Source organism: Nothobranchius furzeri, chromosome 16, assembly GCF_043380555.1.
Source record: "Nothobranchius furzeri strain GRZ-AD chromosome 16, NfurGRZ-RIMD1, whole genome shotgun sequence".
Classification (NCBI taxonomy): domain Eukaryota; kingdom Metazoa; phylum Chordata; class Actinopteri; order Cyprinodontiformes; family Nothobranchiidae; genus Nothobranchius; species Nothobranchius furzeri.
This window is the reverse complement of record NC_091756.1, coordinates 58,445,910-58,469,206: the sequence shown is the minus strand read 5'-3', so window position 1 is coordinate 58,469,206 and position 23,297 is coordinate 58,445,910. Positions and strand designations below refer to the sequence as shown.

At 43.3% G+C, this 23,297-nt stretch overlaps 2 protein-coding genes across 4 annotated transcripts in view; both read left to right on the top strand.

Moving 5' to 3' along the window:
- Window positions 1-716, top strand: part of brdt (bromodomain, testis-specific) — a 41,242-nt gene extending 40,526 nt beyond the window's left edge. For all 3 annotated transcript variants that reach the window (XM_070545862.1, XM_015962331.3, XM_015962330.3), the window contains exon 20: window positions 65-716. In XM_070545862.1, the coding sequence (XP_070401963.1) occupies window positions 65-130 (66 nt within the window). In that variant the 3' untranslated portion in view covers window positions 131-716. The remainder of the gene's footprint in view (window positions 1-64) is intronic.
- Window positions 717-2,744: 2,028 nt separating this feature from the next.
- On the top strand, window positions 2,745-20,470 carry ephx4 (epoxide hydrolase 4). Its single transcript, XM_015962329.3, has 7 exons — window positions 2,745-3,352; window positions 5,225-5,310; window positions 9,048-9,205; window positions 11,665-11,793; window positions 12,479-12,582; window positions 15,360-15,508; window positions 19,544-20,470. Exons 1-7 carry the CDS (start codon window positions 3,110-3,112, stop codon window positions 19,782-19,784), a joined length of 1,110 nt encoding a protein of 369 aa, XP_015817815.1. The 5' UTR covers window positions 2,745-3,109; the 3' UTR covers window positions 19,785-20,470.
- The last annotated feature ends 2,827 nt before the right edge of the window (window positions 20,471-23,297 follow it).

Here is a 23,297-nt window from a genome sequence, read left to right as displayed (position 1 = left end):
CGTTGTCTCTGGGTCCGAGTCTGTAATTGTTTCATATAATGTGTGGATTTTCTTCTCTGCACAGATGTCTGCTGTTGACATGACCCTGCAGTGGAACATAATGAACATGTTTGAGTCTAACCTGGATTAAGGCAGCAGAAATGGACCTGAATTCCTGTTTTTCCCTAATTGTGTTGTGTGAGCGGTTTCTGTCGCAAAAAGCCTGTGTGTGTGTGGGTGTGGGTGTGTGTGTTGCTGAAACTAGTAAAGAAAAATGTGACTGGAGAAAGTGTTAGTATTCAAAGGATCCAGGCCTTTGATTGGACTCTGTATTAAAGCATTTTATGTAAGTGTCAGAATTGCTTGGAGTTCACTTCTGTTTTAGGAGTTATTGCACTTAAACACTGTTGGATTCAGATTTGTGCTGATCTTCTTGCCACAGTATTTGTTTCCTGAATATAAAGCAAGACGGAGACTAAGCATGTTAAAGTCAGTTACGTGACCCTCCTGTGATTTTTCTTTGTAACTAACTGTGAATGGGTCCTATGAGGGTTTCTACCTTGTCTTTTGCCGAATGATGTGGGGGAAATGTTGCATGATGCTGGTTCTGTGTGCACCTGTCTTTGTTGCTCATAGATTTTTTTAGTTGTTTATAATATTATTCAAATGTTCTCCACACATATTTATGTTGTTGCTTTTTTCTTACAGTATAATAAATATTTTCACTAAAGAACTGATTCACCTTGATGTGAATTACACCAGTACTCCTCAAATATTTCCATGTGCCACAAAGAAATGTGCATCTTGTTTACATGGTATGCTCTTGTGTTTTCAGGGTTTAAATTCGTCCAAAATGAACCACCTTTCCTTTCTGGGTCGTCTATGTAAACGTTTACACCAAATTAATGTTATCCTCTTTATTCTGCTCTCTACTGACACCTAGTGGTTGGTCAGACTCAATTAAAATGTCCTGTTTCACCAAACATGACAGGTGGTTTATGGGCCATTCCCATCTGTACCGGGTCGGCCCGGGCCGGGTAGCGTAGGTTGTTTACATATCTGGGTGGCCTGGTATTTTTCCGGGCCAACCAAGGCTCATTCTCAGCCCTCTTCTCGAGGGGGTCTGCTTCAGGCCGACCAGGGCCAACACACCCACTGCTGACAGCAAATTCACACCTTCCATTAGAGCAAGCCTCTGATTGGTGGGTAGAATAAGCCCACATGGGCTTAAGGCAAGGATGTGTGGAATCAACCGGGCCAGGCTGGGGCCGACTGGGGCTACCCGGCCCGGGCCGACCCGGTACAGATGGGAATGGCCCATTAGTGAACAGGTCTTTTTTTTATTCTACAGCTGTATGTAGAGCGGTTTGTGTTCTTTGCACATTGAGCTGCACTGGAGATCTTTTGGCCCGTCTGGCCTATCATCACTATCTTGCCTTTGCTTTGTCATCATTTCTGCTTCCAACTTCAAGGATGTGTTGTCATTATTGTGTGGCTGATTCCAAAGTTCCTAAAACCGATGTGACCAAAAACAAAAATATGAGGAACAAGATGCAGGTTCTGTCACTTGTAAAACCCAGACATCTGGCTTTTCATGATTTTATGATGCGAGTTAACATGCTACCCACCAAATGCTTGTTGAAAAATGACAGAATACTCTTGGCTAGGATTGTATTTGGCTGTAGGCTTTTTGTCACAATCATGGCAAAATAGTTTTCTGACATTTAAATCGGTGAACTCATAAGCTTTAGTTTCCAGAACTGATATTTTCTAGACTTGTCACACGTGTTTGCATCGTCTCCCTGGGGACAAAATGTGTATTAATTAATATTAACCTGATGGCTATCAATACGGTTTGATGTAAATGGCTACTGGGTATGTGAGAGATGGAAAATAAAATGCCTAAGTTTTAATAGAAGTAAAGATCAGAAATGTTAACGCTACTGTCAGAAGCTCATGATGGTCACTTTGGTAATCATACACCTAATCTCAATGCATGACAAACCAAATGAAACAAGTAGACACCGTTGTTAACCTCAGAAATAAAACTAGGAGTCAGTCTGAAAATCATTCTGAATGAAGCGAGGTTTGATGATCCTGCGTAAGTTTTTGTTTTACTGAATTTATTGAAAGATTTTGTAAGTGTGTTGATGAAGGTTCTCCGTCATCCAGGTCATGGCGATCCAAAGGGTTCATATGAAGGCAACTGGACTTCTTTGGTTTCTTGAAGTTTCGCTTCTCATCCGAGGAGCTTTGTCAGTTCTACTTGATTTTATAGGTTGAAAAGATCATTCTTATTGATGTAAATATTTTGTGCTGATTTAGAATAACTGAAGTCTATAGAAAGGCACTTGGGTGACTAGAGAAAACCTGGAGACCTGCAGCAGAGAAGATGCAGGTGCTTTAAAGATGACAACATATTCCGAATGTTTTTGACAGTTCAAAAGTCAGTGCAACATCTTAAATTGTAAGTATGTGGAAATTTTTCTAAAAATAGTACAAATGACCATTTAAAATGAATCAAAATACCTATTCGATCACGTACGGTCCAGTCCTTTGCTGCTTTAAACTACCTGAGCTTTTGTGGGCGGGGCTTTGTCACCTGTTTCATCCCATTGTCTAAAGGGGAAAGATTTGCACATTTTCCTACGAATCTTTTCCACGTTGTTCTACGTACCGCTAAAAAATCGTATCTTAATAATGTTGATTGAGTTGCACATTTTGGTGTATGAATTAGACGCACGCATCATCACGCTGCGGGGCGTGAGCTGACCGAGCACGCAGGCGGCGTTGCCATAACAGCAGCGCGAAGCCGAGCTGCTTTGCAGTGATTTTCGGGGCTTTCAGCCTGAAGACAGAATTGGTCCTCCGCAGGACCGACATTTCCACCGCCCTGCGGGCAACGCCACCGTCTCCTGCCGAACAATATCTGCTGTCACACGCAAGCGTGAAATCTGACGTGATGCTCGTGCCACCGTCCCATTCAGTGGTTTGTTGGGATCCTCCCTTTAGACACGCGCGCACGTGAGCTGGTAGCGACACAAACAGCAGCCTTCAAACTGACGTGGCCGGCCGCCGATCAGGGGGACATCGACAGCGACCTGGACTGATTTCCGGCGGCAATGCGAAGATGGCGAGAGTGCTCCACAACTTGCTGTTATTTGTGACGAGACTCGCGCTGCGGATCAGACTCGTGGGCTACTGGTCGCTGGTGTACGGGTATTGTGCTCTGTGCGCCGCCGTGGCCCTGCTGAAACTTTGGTGGAGCGTCGTGTTGAGGCCGACGGCCACCTTCCAGTGGGTGGTGCGTGAAACTCCCCCGGCTTGTCTGAACGACACGTCCTTGGGAACCCACTGCTATGTTCGAATCAAGGTAAGACGCGCTCACGCGCGCGTAACGCGGGCGCTGTCTCGCGCCTGCCCTGCTGTACCCATTGTATTTCAGCGTTTCGCGCATCTGCGCACCCTTTCACACCTTTTCGCAACACGTCGCGTCGTGACGAGCCGAACTGGGCCCGAAATTGTGGCAAACACAAAGCGTCTGGTTCATTTTAGAGGTGGCGTCAGTAGTTCAGGTCTCAGGTGGTGCTGAACGGACAGCTCCCCCGCCTCCCTTCAACAACACTAACAATTATGTAACTCTCTCTCTCTTAACAGAAAGAAAACGGACGCATCTTCATTTACTTATGTTTTTATTTCAGAGTCGAACTTCTGATGTGTTTCAGGATGAAGTTTCCCAGCTTACAGAGTGAACTTCGTGGTGCTTTAATGGTTAAAGTAGAAGAAGAAATCATTTCTATAGCGCCTCTCAAGATAAAAATAACGAGGCTTTACAAAAACAACAAAAGTGTTAAAATATAAAAAGCATTTAGAAATTGTTTAAAAATATATTTAAAATTGGCAATCTGTAACAACCAGGGCTGGAGGACCCGTGAAAGCACCAGACACAGTAAGACGCTTTAAAGTTTTTATTTGAGAACACACAGGGGAGTGTTACCAGTCTGTAGGAAGGGCAGAAGCAGAGGGCTTGGTCAGGAGGGGAAATCCAGAGGCAGAGTCCACGTAACAGATCCAAGGTCAGGAGTCCAGAAGATCAGAAACTATGAGATAATCCAGTCAGGGAGCAGGCAGGTGGCAAGGTCGAGGTTCAGAAGCGAGGTCAGGAGCTTGAGGTTTAGGCAGGGTTTTAGAATGCTGGAGAATCTACTAGCAAAATGCTTTCAATAATCTGGCGCTGGCTTGGTGTTTTCCCTGATGTTATGTAGAGGTGCTTGCAGGTGGAGCTGATGAGTTAATGTGAGACAGGTGGTTTGAATCAGGTAGATGATGAGCTGGTTGTGGTTGCTGGGGAAACCGGGCCTGGCTGGAGCAGTGGCATGACACAATTGGGATTTAAAAGAAAAAATGTTAAGAAAGAGAGAGAGTGAACAGGAAAGAGGGAAATCAGTGGATCCTGAGGAAGGTGGAATAGGTGGGGAGAGCAGAATAAAGAGAGAGTGGTGAAGAAGGTCATACAAAAGCCAGCTTGAACAAGTGAGTCTTCAGCTGCTTTTTAAAGGAGACCACCGAGTCCACTGATCTCAGGCTCAGGGGGAGAGAGGTCCATAAAGTGATCACTGAATGCTCTCAACAACGTGCAGTTGTGTAAGTGGCAGGGTGCATCACATTCGGTATCTGGTAAATGAAACGTTAAGTTAATTTTCAGCGCATGTGCGTGAAGCAGTATTCACCCCCTGACAGATGTCTTCTGTTTTTGCTTTTCTGACACCTTTAAATGTCCCAGATCAGCAGACAGAGTTCAATATCTGATCAACCAGAAAATGTAACGCAGTTTATAAAGGAGGATTTAATTTATTAAAGGATAAGTATCAAAATCAGCCTGACCTCATGTGCAAAAAGTAACAAACAGACAAGGCTCCATTAGTTGTGACAAGTGGTCCAGGACCTGAAGCAGCCCCAGACCATCACACTACCACCACTGTTCACCTTAGTGTTACCCCAGAGCTAACGAACACACGCTTTTCTTAAAGATTGGTTTATTAGAACAATGTTCTTTGAAGTGTTTTTGGTTAGAACATGTTTCCATGTTGGAGCCTTCTTATAATAACTTTTTAATGGATGACTTTTCAAATTTAATGGCACTTAATTTCATTTCTGATAGATCAAAAATGTCTAGTTCTCTTTTTCATTTATTTTGATGTGATTTTCAGCTCTGTCTTTAATTTTTTGTCTTCCTCCTGCCCAGGAGTCTGGCCTCCGGTTTCACTATGTTGCAGCTGGAGAAAGAGGGAAGCCACTCATGCTGTTTTTGCATGGATTCCCCGAATTCTGGTAGGTGGACCAGAAAATAATAGAGTTCACCTCTGCTGCTGCAAACCAGACTGTAAGATTTAATTTTGCACAGTCGCCGTGTGTTTCCTGCAGCGGTCCTCTCTCTGAAACTTCTCCTGACTAAGAGAAATCCACGAGGTTGCTGCAGCACTGCTAAATCGCTGCAGTCTGACTCTTGAGCGGCGAATATAAATACACTCCTGCCTCATTCACAAACATGGTTTGCCATCAGTGGGATGTAGGTCCTAAGAGTCCAAGATCTCATTTTCCTGATATGAAATGAAAAACGATGTTGAGCATTGGGCCTGGACTGGAGCCAAGAGGTTGTCAGAAGCTTTAAGCTGGTCCATACCTCTGATATAGTATCTGAGCTGAAAGCAGAACAGAGATTAATTAACGGCACATGAGCCGTTTCTGCTTCATTTGCCTACTTCTTCATGGAACGAAGAAAAAAGTGATGAAGATCTTTCTTAAGAATGTGTTGATTAACTCCTAGAAATGAGAAAGGGAGTAGTGTGTGGTAGTGGTGGTGGTGGTGGGGGTGGGGGGGTGGGGGGGGGGGTTTCATGCTGCCTTGGTCCTCATCCACATTCTAGGATTGCAGGTTTCTTATCCTGAGTCATCAGAACCAGGCAGGACTTTGCATATTTCTTCCACCATCCATCAGCTGAAGAGGAGGAGGAGGAGGTCTGGAACATTTACAGCAATGGCACAGATTTGGGAGAGAGTGGCACATCTGCTGGTTTTCACAGAGTTAGCTACTTCTGTGATTTTAGATTTTTTTTTGTCAGATTTTTCTATGTTTAGAGAAGAACAACTACAAGCATCTCCAGTTCCAAGACTGTTATTGACCGTTGCATTATGTTGGCATTAAAAGGGTGATGGTTATGGTTAAGGTTAAGGTGATGGTGGCAGAGGAGTTAAGTGCCCACCCTGTCACCATTCAACCTGTTGCATTCATCCCTGGTCAAGGCCCCTCACCTGCCTTCCCTGCTGGTGTAGCGAGTGTGTGTGAATGGCTGCCCCTCTTGTGTCTGTCACCCCCAGGACTGCTGTGGTCACATAGTAGTTCATCACCATCAGCTCATGAATGTGTGTGTCTGGGGTGGGGGTGGGGGGCCTCTGCATTTCAACCTGGCATGCTGTCAATCACCTTCTGGCCTAAATCCTGACTGATGGCAGTTCATTCTCCAGTTTGGGTTTTTGCTTGTCCACATTCCTGCTGACTACAAGCTCTTCGTGGGATTACGGGAGTTTTTTGGACGTGAACCTAAAATGACGTGTCCTTACTGACTTTACCCTACTCTTCATCTCCAAACAGTTTTTGAATGACTGAAAACTTCCTCTCAGCGGATGTTTTTGTGCCATCCTAACGTCCGTTTTGTGAGTGAGCCAGCTCTCATCCCCACACACCAGTGGACTGGGGATGCTTTTGTCTCGGGGGACACATGACTGATGGACGGGCTCACCTTTCCTTCTGCAGACAGTATTTTTTCCCTCCAGATAGCGTAAATACTCACAACAAGATTAATCAAAGAAAATTAATTTCCCCAGTCCTCAGCAGTATCAAGTTCATTTTTATGTCCCAGAAGGACCATCTAATTAATGTTGTCCATCGGATTACTCTTCAAAACATTCTGGAGTTCATGACAACTCAAATCAGAAGATGTGATGCAGCAAACTGTATGATTACTATTTGTGTCTTTCTCAAACATGAGCAGCAGTAGATTCAGTGTTCATCATGGATCGTAGACCAGACCCAACATCTCCCTTCTTTTGTTGATTTGTTTTGGCCTTTTGTCTCTCCTAGAGCCCTAGGATGATATCACAATAACAATTCTCCTACTGAGCTCATAAACAACTTAGTAATATAGCAAAGACATCAACCAGAGGACGGGATGGTGTGATCCGACAAGGCAGGTAAACGCTGCAGGACGATTGAATATTTTACTATAAAACATGTACCTATTTTATGATACTTTTAATTAAAATATAAGATCCGTGTTTAATGCAAACTCAGTGTAAACTGAAAAGTTACACAGTCTCAGAATTTAAACACGAGATGTTTGAACACTAATGAAAAGTGTTTTTACAGAGTTTGCAAGTTTGTAAATTACAAGTTCTTAAGTTGTCACGGTCTGCGTCTGCCCCCTCCTTCATGTGCCTCCTGGTGTCCTCCATCCCTCTCTAGATTCCCTTCTGTGTCTCAAAGCGCCCTCATGTGTCCTTTGTCTGCGTCTCTATTATGTGTCTTCTGTTTGTAGGCCTTCTGATCATTCCCTCAGGACCGGTGTTCATTTAGTTATCCTCAGCCCCTCCAGTTGTAGCTCCAGCCTCTTGTTCCCCAGCTTAGTGTATGTGTGTGTTAGTGTCTGTGAGTTTATTTGTGTCAGTGTGTGTGTGTGCATGTCCTGCCCCAGTTCATTGCATGTGTGTATGTGTTTGTGTGAGTCCTTCCCTCAGTCTTAGGTTTAATTTTATGTTTAGGTTTATCTGCCCTCTATTGGTTCTGTTTCCCCCATTTAGATCGTTTGTGTCACCTGCCTTCCCTCCAGCCCTCACTCCACACACCTGCTTCCTGTTTCCTTAGTTGTTCTCCCTGTGTATTTAAGGCCCTGTCCACACGTAGCCGGGGATCTGCCAAAACGTAGATATTTGTCTACGTTTTGGCCTGTCATCCACACGAAAACGGAGTTTTTTCACACGAAAACGGATCTTTTTAAAAACTCCGGCCAAAGTGAAGATCTGCGTTTTCTCCGTTTTGGGTGTCTGCGTGTGGACAGACAAAACCGGAGTTTTAAGGTCCGTGACGTCACTTTCCGCGACAAAAAAATGCTGACATCACGTGTGCGACCTGTGTTTACACTAGCCGACAGCATGGATGCCCTCAGAGCTGCGCTCTATTATCAATTGTCCAAGCGCTTTTTGCTTGTTTGTTTTTGCAAGCGGAACTACTGCTCCTTGCGGAAGACCACAGACGAAGGACGAGGTTAAGAACGGGGGAAGTACTGCCGCCTACAGGTCTGGCATGTCCTTAACAACGTATTTATCCGGGTACGTGTGGACAGAGTTTTTTTTTTTTAAACGAGGTGGTGTGGATGCAAGTTTTTGGAGGGGCGGATATTCGTTTTTAAAAACCCTGGCTACGTGTGGACTAGGCCTAAGCCCTGTCTTGTCTCTGTTTGGTGTCGGTCCATTGTGGTAATTCCTTCAGTCTTCTCGTGTCGTCTCTAGTGTTTTCCTGGCTTCCAGAGTCTCTTAGTCTCGAGTGTTTTTGATCTCCAGCTCAGCCCATTTGGATATATTTTTGTTTCATTCATCCTAATAAAAGGATTTTACTTTATATCATCTCCTGCCTCGTGCCATCTTGGGTTCCTGCATTTTGGGTCCTACCAACACCGAAACGTGACATAAGTGAAGCATCCTTTGTTTAGGAGGGTCAGTTATGGTAAATGGGTTTTAATGTAGAGCACAAGATGGATTATGTGTGTTGTTTTAAGCTGTTGATGAAAAGTTATTAGTGATCGCATGCATGTGAACGTCACAGTCACATATCTGCATGGCTTCGATATGATGAGTTAAATAGAATGTGTGTGTGTGTGTGTGTGTTGTGTGTGTGTGTGTGTGTGTGTGTGTGTGTGTGTGTGTGTGTGTGTGTGTGTGTGTGTGTGTGTGTGTGTGTGTGTGTGTGTGTGTGTGTGTGTGTGTGTGTGTGTGTGTGTGTGTGTTTGCCTCAGGTTCTCCTGGCGCTACCAGCTGCGTGAGTTTAAGAGTGAGTTCCGTGTGGTGGCCGTGGACATGAGAGGCTACGGTGAGTCCGACCTGCCTCTCTCCACTGAGAACTACAGCTTTGACTACCTGGTCACCGACGTGAAAGACATCGTGGAGTATTTAGGTAAGAGAACATTTGTAAAGACGCTGAGGGATGGATCGGGTTGTCGACATCATCCCGGTTAAGAAATAAACCTGTTCATCAGTCCGGTCTTTGGACAGCTTTCAGGCCCGCAGCACCACATGACAAACGTCCTGTGACTCAGACAGAAGCAGCTGACTCCATGCTAACACTGGCACTGATCCAAATTGATGCTGCCTGCACACACAAACACCACCCAGCAATTAGCTGACCAAAATAGCTTATTTTCTGCCCAGAATACTTGTGTATATTTTAATTTTAGTTCTAACAAGTTCTATTTATATGCATCCATGAAGTCACAGCTGTCACTTTTTTAAAATAGCTGTTTTAGCTCCAAAGAACTGAGTCAGTTCTTTTCCTGTTTATGACTTTAAGTCCATTTCTTATTGATGTATCCGTGCTGACAGCACGTTAGTTTAGTGGTGCAGTCTAAAATAAAAAGTCATATTGGTGGAATGTAGGTATTATACTGATACCAGTGTCAAAATAATGTTTTGAACACACAGCTGATGACTTTTTCTCTCGTTTTTGTTCCTTTGATGTCAAGGAAACAAACAAAAAAAAACAAGTTTTAAGAAAATGCACTCTTTGATCGTCCTCTACTTTATCTTAACGAAATGCATCATTGTCTTTCAATAAACCTCCAAAAAATGCAATTATGAGTAAAAACTGTTTAACCCTTTGATGCATAATGGTCACTACAGTGGACAGGTACTCAAAATTGTTATTTATTTATTTATTTTTGCTATTAAGCACAGCTGTTGAAGGCTTTATTGCATATGAGCCCCTCCATTTGTACTTCAGTAAGTCAAGCCAACATATTTGAAGTTCAGATTGCACACTGTCCACTGAGGTGGACATGTAATAAATTATTTGTAAATTAAATTTTTACAAAATATGTAAATATGAAATTTGTTTCATTCACGCCTAAAGATGAATGAAAAAAAATTGTTAAAAAAATCATGGTTGAAGATTTCATAATTCATGCATCAAAGGGTTAAGTGTAGATTAGCTAGGTTTGTTGTGAACATGTGAAAACCTGCTGGTTTGTAATTGGTCTTCAACCTTTCAGCTAAGGTCTGATATAGTGTCTCCACCAAAATGGTTCCAGTGCTAGACCAGGGCTGGTGCAAGAGAGCCAATATGGGCCAATATTTTTGGAAGGCCAGTCTTATTGGTACCTCTTTGGTATTCATATGGGCCATTCCCATCTGTACCGGGTCGGCCCGGGCCGGGTAGCGTAGGTTGTTTACATATCTGGGTGGCCTGGTATTTTTCCGGGCCAGCCAAGGCTCATTCTCAGCCCTCTTCTCGAGGGGGTCTGCTTCAGGCCGACCAGGGCCAACACACCCACTGCTGACAGCAAATTCACACCTTCCATTAGAGCAAGCCTCTGATTGGTGGGTAGAATCAGCCCACATGGGCTTAAGACAAGGTGTGGAATCAACCGGGCCAGGCTGGGGCCGACTGGGGCTACCCGGCCCGGGCCGACCCGGTACAGATGGGAATGGCCCATTAGAGCCTGCAGGTTTATCTCCATGTGGCCTTTGGTTTGCATCTCATCCCTTTTGTAAACGTTGGAACACTGGGTCTAAAGTCATTTCTTTGTCAGACGACTTTTTAGCCAGTTAAACCATCGCTACACGTTCCAGTCAATATTTTCTTTTTTCTTTGTTGTGTGTAAATTGATCAAAAATCCATTTTGTCAACATGACGCTGCGGCTACCACGATGAGCTGATGTTATCGTACTTGCAGATAGACCGATGACAGTCAGTGTGTTGAATGTCAGCCAGTATTGATGTCCGGCTCTTTTATCTGAGCAGTCAAAGTTCAGGCCTTGTAAATATTCTTCAGCAGATATGGAGCAGATCCCATAGAAACCATTAAACAATATGATGGTTATTATGGTCTGTAATGAATGTTTGGAAGCGTCTTGCATTGTTCTAGCCACTCTGTCAGGAGCTAAGCACTCAATAAGGGATATTGCTGCAAATCATTCACTTAATGGTCGCTTAAGTGTGACAAAGCGTGTTCTGATTATGTTATAATTGCTCCACTTTAATCTGCAACTGCGCTACAAAACCCCGATACATCAGCACTCACGTACGGTCCACTCAGCCCACACCTTTGGTGGGGGCTGAAGAAACGGGCCAGATTTTCTGTGATTTAGAGACTGAACTGTGTCACTGTTACTGGCATATGAGACCAGTGCTAGGATGTTAGGGTGACTCATCTGTCTGAATGGTGGTGGCACAGGTAAGAGGGTCACTTTGCAGCGATTTGCTGGATGTTGTGACACAACTGGAGCTCAGGCATTGCTCCACTTATGCAGTCTTTTATGAACTATTTTGATCAGTTAAAAATTCTTTAAAATAAACAAGAACAACAGCAGTGTCTCCATGAATAATTAATGCTATCTGTCTGTTTGCCTCTCTTCAAGGGTACAACAGATGCTGCCTGGTAGGCCACGATTGGGGCGGGACTATCGCGTGGCTGTTCGCCATTCATTACCCTGAGATGGTGACAAAACTCATCGTCCTGAACTGTCCCCATCCTTCGGTGTTCACAGGTAGGGTTGTGTACGTTGAGCAGATTCTCGGGCATTTGTCTTAACCCTTTGATGCATAATGGTCACTACAGTGGACAGGTATTCAAAATTAGTATTTATTTATTTTTGCTGTTAAGCACAGCTGTTGAAGACTTTATTGCATTTGAGCCCCTCCATTTGGACTTCAGCAAGCCAAGCCAACATATTTCATGTTCAGGATGTCCACTGAGGTGGACGTGTAATAAATTATTTGTAAATTATAAAAATTTACTAAAAATATTTGTTGAAATTTGTATCATTCACACCTAAAGATGAATGAAAACAAATGTTACAAAAATCATGGTTGAAGATTTCATAATTCATGCATCAAAGGGTTAATGTTGTGAGGGAAAAGCTTTTCCTCCATTGTAATTACAGAGGCTCTGCATTAACTCTTGGATTATGACTGGAATTATTATCATTAATTAGGATGTCTTATTACTGCAACTGCATGCTGACATCCAGCTGGCAAATCCTTCTCTGCCTTAGGGGGAGATGGTGAGAAGCTAATTACTGGAGGCTCAGATGAAGCTAGAACAGCAGGTCTAGCTGGAGCACACAGAGCAGCAAAGTCGACTCACACCCGCAACCTTGCAGTGTGTGCAAACTTTCCTTTAAGTAGAATGAAAATAAGTTAACATCTCTGTTGTCTTCCCCTCCTCTCCAGATTATGCTCTGCGTCACCCGAGCCAGCTGCTGAAATCCAGTCATTTCTTTTTCTTCCAGCTGCCCCGCTTCCCGGAGCTCATGCTCTCCATCAATGATTTCAAGGTGGTCTCTTTGTGTGGGCTTAAGTGATTTCAATGTCGTGTGTGTGTGTGTGTGTGTGTGTGTGTGTGTGTGTGTGTGTGTGTGTGTGTGTGTCAGACTCACACAGTGTCTCATTTTAGTGTTTGCTGCAATAGCTTCTGTAAAACAACCTGCTGTGGGACGATCCACACAAAATTCAACAATACAAACGCTGTAGTTTACATGATTCTGTAGCATGGATTATGTTTATGTTTATGTTTATTTATTTGGGTGACGCTTTTATCCGAAGCGACGTACAATGTTTTACTTGTAGGGCACGTTGTGATCTGTGGGGGAAACCGGAGTCCCCGGAGGAAACCCACGCGTGCATGGGGAGAACGCGCAACTCCACGCAGAAAGGCCGCAGCCGAGTTTCGAACCTGCAACCTTCTTGCTGCAAGGCAACAGTGCTAACAACTGCGCCACCATGCAGCCCATTATTAAACAGCTGTTTCTGTTGTTTGCCAACAAAGCTCCTTTTTTGAAAATCTCTTATCAATTAGTTAATTGGACAATTTCAGTTCGCCATACATTTCCTGTCCTAGACCAGGAATGACATCACAACCATCCAGTGATGCCATATCTCCACAGCTCCAGCTAAGTGAAGGGAAGTACCTGATGTTAGCTTTGTTGATGTGATTCACATGCTACAACAGAAAAATGCTTTTATTTGGTAGTGTCTTTAAAACCATGTGACGTTCTGCAGTATTATCATGTCAGAACTAATATGAACTAATATGAGCGGTTCTTATTGCAGTGTCAAGCGCTACACAAGTGCAGACCGTTTATAATTATAGATAGTAAATTATTAGCATTAATGCTAATGTTTTGAGGCCTAATCATTGATTTTGGTAAGTTTTAAGTTGGCTAAAATAAAGACCAAAACTGTCACAATGAGAGGATGTTTGGACCCAGAATGCAGATACCCAGGATGACACGAGGCAGGAGTTTATGTAAAGAAAATCCTTTTATTTTAGGATGAGTCCAAAATAAAAATAAATCCAAAAAGGCAGGGAGCCAAAAACCAATGATCCAGGAACAGGAGAAAAAAGCTCACATAGAGCACAGACTGGGAAGGAGACCAGAAACTTACACAGAACACCAAAACACCGCTGACAAACAACAATGGACCGACAAGACGCTGAGACAAGACAGGGCTTAAATAAACTGGGGCATGATGGGAGGCAGATGAGCTGCAGGTGTGTGGGGAGAGGACCAGGTGAAAGCAATAATCAGGGAGGGAACTCACATGACCTAAGAAAAAACCTAAAAACAAGAAAGGCAACCACATAACTAATATTCTAAAGGGAAGGAGAACTACAAAGACTGGTGGGACAAAACATATAAAAGAGACTAATAAAATGAAAAGCTGAAACTATAAACACTGCAGAGGGATGACTGGAGAAGACTAAAGGAACACAGGACCTGAGAGATATGGTGGGGAGACCAAGAGAACATGAAGCAAACCAGGAGGGAGCTGGGGACAAAAAGGCTGGAGCTACAAACAGAAGACACATAAATGAGACGCAGACAAAGGACACATGAGGGCGCTATGAGACACAAAAGGGGAATCTAGAGAGGGATGGAGGACATCAGGAGACACATGGGGAAAGACGCAGACACAGACCATGACAAAAACATGATTCTATTTTAGGAACTGGTTTAGGCCCTGTCCACACGTAGCCGGGGATCTGCCAAAACGTAGATATTATTCTACGTTTTGGCCTGTCATCCACACGAAAACGGAGTTTTTTTCACACTAAAACGAATCTTTTTAAAAACTCCGGCCAAAGTGAAGATCTGCGTTTTCTCCGTTTTGGGTGTCTGCGTGTGGACAGACAAAACCGGAGTTTTAAGGTCCGCAACGTCACTTTCCGCGACAAAAAAATGCTGACATCACGTGTGCGACCTGTGTTTACACTATCCGACAGCATGGACGCCCTCAGAGCTGCGCTCGCTTTATCAATTGTCCAAGCGCTTTCTGCTTGTTTGTTTTTGCAAGCAGAATTACTGCTCCTTGCAGAAGACCACAGACGAAGGACGAGGTTAAGAACGGGGGAAGTACTGCCACCTACAGGTCTGGCATGTCCTTAACAACGTATTTATCCGGGTACGTGTGGACAGTTTTTTTTAAAACGAGGTGGTGTGGATGCACGTTTTTGGAGGGGCGGATATTCGTTTTAAAAAAAAACCCGGCTACGTGTGGACTAGGCCTCAGTCTGTTAACTTGAATCCTGTATAAAATGCATCTACTCAACCAAAATTAGATCTGATTTAATTCTGGTTTAGCTAAAAGTCCATCATTTCATCCTTGGTTTATAACTGGTGTTACTTTTTATTTAAACTAAACTTTACATGATCAACAATTCTGCTTCTGTCACAACCTCCAAACAGTGCTACCCTCCCCGTTTCCAGAGCATCATTGATAATTGCGTGAATAATTCCTTTTAAGATGCTAATTTATTCTGTTAAACTGATTGCTTTGTAAATAATCAAGACTTTTTAAAAATGTGTTTGTTTCACTGATTAAGTGTAAAACTTAGCCGTATGCTTGTGTTGCACCTAGCTGTGCTGTTGAGCCGGCAGCAAGCCCAGTGCCAGACCTGCAGCTGAAGGTCATCAGACCTGATCTAACTGGCAAATTTTCTTCTCTGACTCACGTTGCAGCACGTGAATGTCCTGTAGTACAGTTTCTATAGATCAAAATGTTCCAGTTGAACACCAACCCAATATCTGCTGCTGGTTCTGCTCTGCTGTAGGCTCTGAAGGCTTTATTCACCAGCCGCAACACCGGGATCGGGAGGAAGGGTCGGTGGCTTACTGCAGAAGACCTGGAGGCCTATCTGTACGCACTCTCACAGCCGGGAGCTTTAACAGGAGCCCTCAACTACTACAGGAATGTTTTCAGGTGGGAGGTTCACTCATGTCAGTGTGGGAATAGAGAGATGGACATTAAGAAACCAGAAAAGCAAATAGTTTTTACTATTCGTGATAATGGCGTGGGAAACTCTTTTGCAGTGATCTCTGGTAGGGGCTGCATGACTTAATTTTTTTTAAAGTCGACAGTCAAGTAATGAAAATCGAGTCGACTTCGACTAGTTGTTGATGACGTCATACAACTGAAGCGGCGGGGGGGTCGGATGGTTCGCTGGAGTTTTTGACAATTAAAATTGCATCCACATTTTCAAAGTTAAACACATTTCTTTTAACAACGGTAGTTTCTGCTTCAGCCCTCTCCCCCCTCCCCCGCTTCAGCCCTCTCCCCCCTCCCCCTGCTTCAGCCCTCTCCCCCTCCCCCTGCTTCAGCCCTCTCCCCCCTCCCCCTGCGCAGCGGCCGCAAACTCACTGATGCGCCTGCAGCCTCTCGGAGTTCCTGCTGCTCTAAACATTAAAATAATTATTTCGTTTTTTGTTCCTCACTTCTGATTACCTTCAGTGGTGTCTGTTTGTTGCAACCACCAGGTACAAAAACTAACTTGTTTTTATTTGACTATTTTTCTGTCCTGCCTGTTTATTATCTTCCTGCATCTCCTCTCAATCCTAAAGAAAAACTGCTACCTGGGTTCATATATATTCACCTTATGAGTTACCTTTGAACTGCAGTTATAAAAGATCTACCGACCGCAAAAACAGCGGAGTGCGCGCTGCTCGCCGGCCGCAGTGCGTCACCGGCGGACAAAACAGGTGATGCGCCCCGCTCCACAGCAGCGAAACGCATCAGGCAAAAATAAAAGACAGAAAACATAAAAGGAAATGAGCCGACATGAACGATCGCGTTACATTTGTTTTTGAGTGGTGACACCTGATTTGATAATGTTACTGTGGCCGTGCTCAGGACGCAGATGTCTGGAGCGTGTTAGCGATCAGAGCTTTGCATGCGCAAGCTGGTTAAGGTTAGGATGGGGGTGAGGGGAAGGTTAAATTGCAAGAAAGAAAAGGTCACAGTTTGGTTAAATGTCCGTTTTACGGCGGGTGTCAGTACCGACGCTCTGGCACAGCGCGTCGCCTCCGCCTCGATCCAGACGCGCAGGGGCTCGTCACCTGCTGTCTTTTCCGAGGACTGTATCTTGTCATTACCACGTGACGGCGACTAGTCGATGACAGGCATAAAAAGTCACTACAGAGCGGTGAAGTCGACTAGTCGACTAGTTCATACAACCCCTAGTCTCTGGTAGAAAAGAATTCCTCGCAAATAGTGACCCATTATAATCAGAAATGATCATTAAGAATGCTTTTTTTGTGACTCACACCCTAAATGCATTATAGAAATTGTAAAACTATTTTGTGGAAATTATTTCTTTGGTCTACATTGCCACAGAAACGTATGGCGGATATTTTAGATTCAGCTTTCAACACCTTTCCAGGGATGCATTTGTCATGATGTCATGATGTAAAACAGTTGTCTGCACGCATCACATTGCAAATGGCTGAGGAAGATGAGGGTATCAACAGACCTGCCTTCGTTTCTGATGGAAGGAAAAGGACGTCACGTAAACTCCATATTTTCCCAAATCTTAATAGTTGTGAAAAGAAGTGAAACAACGTAAGAACTGATATGTTTCATTTGGGTTTCTCAACCCTAGAATACATTTAAAATGGCTTTAAAAAGAAATGCAAAGTTAAATCATTAGATGTTCTTTTATTTTGGGGTGTTTTGTAGACCTAAAGAGCAAATGAATGATGTTTTTTGGGTTCTGTGTCTGCAATGTTTCCATGCAGTTACAATTATATTAATATGTCAGATTTACTCTTCATTTTTATCTCGGGACTTTCACATCCTTTGGTTGTTGCTGTGATTTTGCAATTTAATTCAGTTTTCACATTGTTGTAATTTAGTTTACTGAAGCAAGCTCTAAGACGATTGTGTGTATTTTTAACATGTCGTCTTTACGTGCATGACTTCCCCAGCCAGCTGCTCCTTTTTCAAGCAACGAGTTATCTCAGAATAGCTTTTATGTGACTGTGTAACAGAAATTTCACTGGCCCATGCTCAGTTAGCCTCTCTGCATGCTGCATTTAAGCACACGTTCATCCAGCCACTCACCTTCCACAAAAGCATGAAGTTATTTCGCACGGAAGACCATCCCAGCACAACGGGGGAGATTCACATCCGACTTCACACACATCATAAGATTCACATATGGAGCATAAAAAACAATCCGAGCACATGCATCAGAAATCAGAGGCGAAGGAAAACTCTTCCGACTTTGCTGTTTAAGAATATTTGGACATAGCTTGTAAGACAATGAAGAAAATAAACTGAACTGTTGTAATAAACTTAGTTGACCAATAATCTGTAGAAAAACTAACTTTAATGTTACCATAATGACCTTTCTGCACCAAAAGTGCAGCTAATAAAGAAAATCAGTAGATGTGTGTGACGCCTTTAAAACACCAGTGCTGCAGTTCCACACACTCACAATCAATCAATCAAAGCTTTATTTATAAAGCGCCTTCCGCAACCCTGTCAGGAAGCCCAAAGCGCTGAACATGGTTCAGTTGAAGGTAAATATATTGAATAAATCAAAAATAAAAGCAATTCAAATTACAAAATACAAGTTACAAAATAGGTGAAACATTCTGGTACAGGACAAATGTGTAAAATAATGGATTTAGTGAACCAATGAAAACTGAAATAAATTCAACATAAAAGAGGGCCAAAATCAAATCACCTTATTGGTTTCTGTTCTGGACCACCAGTGGTATTTCTTTTAACTTAGAACTGATGTTGTATATGATTATAGTTAAAGTGCTACGCGTTAGCTCTGTTTGTAACCTGTTCACAGGTTATAAATGCATGAGTCAGATGGTGTTTTCAATTAAAATGAGACCTAATAGGCTGGACTCATACCTCTTCCTAGTAAATACAAAATAATTAGCAGTTATGTTAACATTTGGTGTTTTGGACCTACTGATTATCAGCAGTCTTGAAGCAGGATGAAAATACTATTGATAATTTAAAATGCACTTAACTGACCACTGTACTTTTGTTGTAATGGATTACTCCGTATTATAAGAATACTACATTGCCAAACGTATTGGGATGTCTGCCTTTACACACAGATGAACTTTGGTGACCTCCCGTTCTAAATCCATCGGGTTTCATACTGAGGTGAACCACCAAACAGGTATAACAGCTTCAACTTCTTTGGGAGGTCGTTTCATGAGTTTTTGGGGCATTTATGTAAAATGTATTTGAGAAATCAGCCACTAAAGCGGGGTTGGAGGGACCTGGGTCACAGTCTACTCAGGGCAGGACTTTCTGCTGGATGGTCGACTTCCCCCACTGAAACCATCCATGCATTCAGCATTGGTAGCCTGCGAATCAGTGCCGGTGGATACTGAAAGAGTGATCATCAGAGACTTTTCTGCACTTGTGCTAAAGTGGTGGAGATACAGTGATCCCTCGTTTATCGCGGTAGATGCGTTCCAGACCTGGCCGCGATAGGTGAAAATCCGCGAAGTAGGGGCACCATATTTACAGTATTTATTTAACAGGTACGTATTCAGTATTCAGACTTTTAAAACACTCCCTTTACATAGAAAAAAATTTTTACTTGTTTTTTTTATAGTTTTATTACAAAAAGTGCATTTTATGATGAAATTGATGAAAAAAACAGGAATTTCTTGATATTTTGCATAGAAAAATACCGCGAATCGGTGAAAAATACCGCAAATCTGCGAATTTCCCTTGAATAAGGCTCCAAAAAAAAAAAATCCGCAAAGTCGTGAATCTGCGATAAACGAACCGCGAAGTAGCGAGGGATCACTGTACATTACTGTAGCATGAATGGATCGTTGCAATGTTTGTTCTGGGCCTTGTGTACATGCACGACACAGGATCACTCGGTTTACAGAGAAGGGCTTTATTGTCCACTCTTACAGATCTGAGCCCTTTTTAAAAATCTCTTAGACTTTTCTCTGATTCTTTCTCTGTCCTCAGCTCGCTGCCCTTGAACCACAAATACGTCCGGTCTCCGGTGCTGCTACTGTGGGGAGAACGGGATGCGTTCCTGGAGCAAGAGATGGCGGAAGCCTGCCGCCTCTACATCAGAAATCACTTCCGTCTCAACATCATCTCTGGGGCCAGTCACTGGCTGCAGCAGGACCAGCCTGATATTGTGAACACCCTCATGTGGACCTTTCTAAAGGAGGGAGAGGGTCGCAAAAGCTACAGGAACTAAACCAACAGTGGAGCCCCCCCCCCCCCCCCCCCCCCCACACACTCCCTGACTTCTCACTCCTTAAAGCCTTTAATATGCCTGTGACACCAAGCAACGTAGTGATGACGATGCAATCATTCTTTAAAACTTTTCACAGTTTAAATATTTTTAATGAAGTCAGCAGTGAAAAGAAAAAAAAACCAAAGCACACCTCACCACAGAGGACGCTAGAGAGGACACGAGAAACATGTTCAAGGTGTTTTTTTGCACACGGCAGTGGCATCCGCCTTAAAGTTTGTCGGTTACAGCGTTACAAATGTGTGGCAGAAGTTTTTTGTGACTTGTGTGGTGCCTTTTAACTTTTTAGCAGTGTAAAGATGTCCTGTTATTGGGATGTTGTGTTGTCAGCTTTGCGTGTGTTTCACCGGGTCGCTCGCCTCTATCTTGGGCACAGATCTATGGGAGTCAGATCTCCCTAGCTCCCTTTATCAGGTAGTGTTTGTCAAAAGGACTTTTTGTTTTTTATATTTTTTTCCTCAAAGACACTTGCTCAAACATAGAGAATGTCATCTTGATCTTCCTGTCTAGAAACGCCGTTAACTATTGTACTTTTTTGTAACTCTTCCACACCACACGTTCAAATCCACTGAGCCAGGTCTACACTCTTTGATTTTATAAATAAACTGAATACGTGTCGATCTATCAGACTACAGTGCTTGTTCATATTTCCAGGCTGTTGTAAGATAATAATAACCACTGTGATGTGTTTGAAGATATAAACAGTGAGCATTGCCCTCCAGGGTGGTCGTAGATGTTTCACCAACAACCACTGGATGATCTGCTAAATTTAGCCCTGAGCTGAGTTGAAAGAAAGGACCAGAGTAGCAAATGTTTCTTGCAAAGCCAAGTTAATGCCATCCAGAGTAAGTGGATGAATAACGTTTGATCATAAGGCGCTCAGGTCTAAAAACCACCTCCGCTGTCTTTTCTGAATATTAAAAAAAGAAAATTTAAGGGAAAGAGTATGTATTTATATAGTACCTTAAAACTCCCAATGCGCTTCACAACACAACACTCACTCACACACTGGTGATGATGTAGCCACAGCTGCCCCGAGGCACACTGACAGAAGCGAGGCTGCCGACACGGGCGCCACCGGTCTTCCAACCACCACAAGCAGGCAAGGAAGGTTGAGCATCTTGTCCAAAGACACAATGACTACAGTCTGAGCGGGGCGCGAACCTGCAACTCTCCAGTTGCAGGATGGGCATTTAACTTCCTGCCATCATGATTAATGTTACATCTCTAAGGCATGCTTGCAGTTGTCACGTTGAGAGCAAGGAGGAGGTTGTTAAGACCCAAGATGCAGTAACCCAGGGTGACACGAGGCAGGAGATGGTATAAAGTAAAAATCCTTTATTTAGGAGGAAAACCAAAAATCCAAGGGGTCGACGGCAAAAACCAAATAACTAAACTAAGACAAAAATCAAAAGCTCACCTTCTGAGCAGAGAACTAAAAACTGAGACTAGAGACTAAAGACTGGCGACAAAACAACGCTGACCAAGAAAGACAATGGACCGACAACAACACAGAGACAAGGCAGGGCTTAAATAAACTGGGAGGAACAATTAGGAAAACAGGAAGCAGGTGTGTGGAGTGAGAGCTGGAGGGAAGACAGGTGACAACAATTATCCAAATGGAGAAGCAGAACCAAAGGAGGGCAGATAAACACAAAACTGAACTAAGAGACTGAGGGAAGGATTCACACACACACACACAATCACACCCAAATACACTCAGACACACTGAATTGGGGAATGGACACGCACAAAACACACACACACACACACACACACACACACAAACATACACATACACACACACACACACACACACACACACACACACACACACACACACACACACACACACACACACACACACACAAACATACACATACACATACACTCACACACACAGAGCTGGGGACAAAGAGGCTGGAGCTACAACTGGAGGGGATGGGGATGATCGAATGCCTACAAACAGAAAACACATAAATGAGATGCAGACACAGAACACATGAGGGCGCTATGAGACACAAAAGGGAATCTAGAGAGGGATGGAGGACACCCGGAGGCACATGAAGGAAGGGGCAGACGCAGACCATGACAGCAGTCTGATTTCTTGATTTTATTCACCAGACATAATCTGTAAACCTAAACTATCAGCATTACACAACAAATCAACAAAAGCAGTGAAAGAACAAAAGAAAAACCTACATCTAATTAATCTTTGGTGTGACCACTCTTTGCCTCCAAACAGCATCGGTTCTTCTAGATATATTGCACTCGGTTGTTGAAGAAACTGTACTGGTAGGTTGTTCCAACCATCTTGGAGAATGAACCACAGATCTGTGGATGTAGGCTTCCTCACATCCTTCTGTCTCCATATAATCTCGCACAGTCCATGATGGTGAGATCGGGGCTCTGTGGGGTCCGGATCATCATTCTTGTTCTTCTTTATGCTGAGGATAATTCATGACTTCGACAAGATTTTCGGAGTGACTCCATTTTTATTTATCTGAAATCGTTCTTTGTTTATAGCACTTTTCAGCACATGCACACAGGGGCGTGTCCAGGGAGTGGCCTGGGGTAGCACATGCCACCCTTAGAATCTGATTGGCCACCCCAGGTGCCACCCCACTAAGTTCCAGTTTAAATTGAATTTACATTGTCGACAAAAGGCTTGAGTTGTAAACTCCAAAAATAGTGTGTGGTAGCATGTACCTTTAACATTGTCTTCTAGCCCAGGCCTACAGAACATTTCTGTAGTATTAATATTATTTATTATTTTTTTCATATTCACATAAATAGTATTTAGTCCCACTCAACTCCAGTTGGTGGCAATAATGCAACAAGAAGTGACTTGCTAACCACCACAAAACTAGAAGATGAATAGAAAAAAATGGTGATTGTGCAATGTGAAATCCCAAAATTCAATAGAAAGTAAATGAATAAATAAACTATTTGTGTAAATAAATAAATAAACATAACCATTGGTGCCACCCATGCATAAATAAGTGCCCCACATGGGCCACCCCATTTTAAAAGTCCTGGACACGGCTCTGCATGCACAGTACTGTATGGCAGTCTTCCATCCCACCAGACATTTTGAAGCAAAAAGAATTATTTATTTGGTGCAAATAACAAAAAAAAAATGTATTCTCCCAAATATTCAAATTGAACCATATGTGTTAAGAACATTTTAGACTATTCAGTTCTTTTTCTGTCTAAAATGTATTCACTATGATTTTTCCCCCTCAGCTTTCGTTAGGAACGTGCTTCTGTGTGTTTACAGGCCTGCCTGTTTCAGGTGGTGTGATTGCATTTACATTCCCACGGTGAAACCTGAGAAATGGGTACGCCAATGACGTCACTTTTACTCACGGGTGCCAGATCGACTCGGGGTCCAGCGCCCGCTGATGACGCCACAGTACTGCGAATCTACTCGGCTTTCACACACACGTTTTGGAA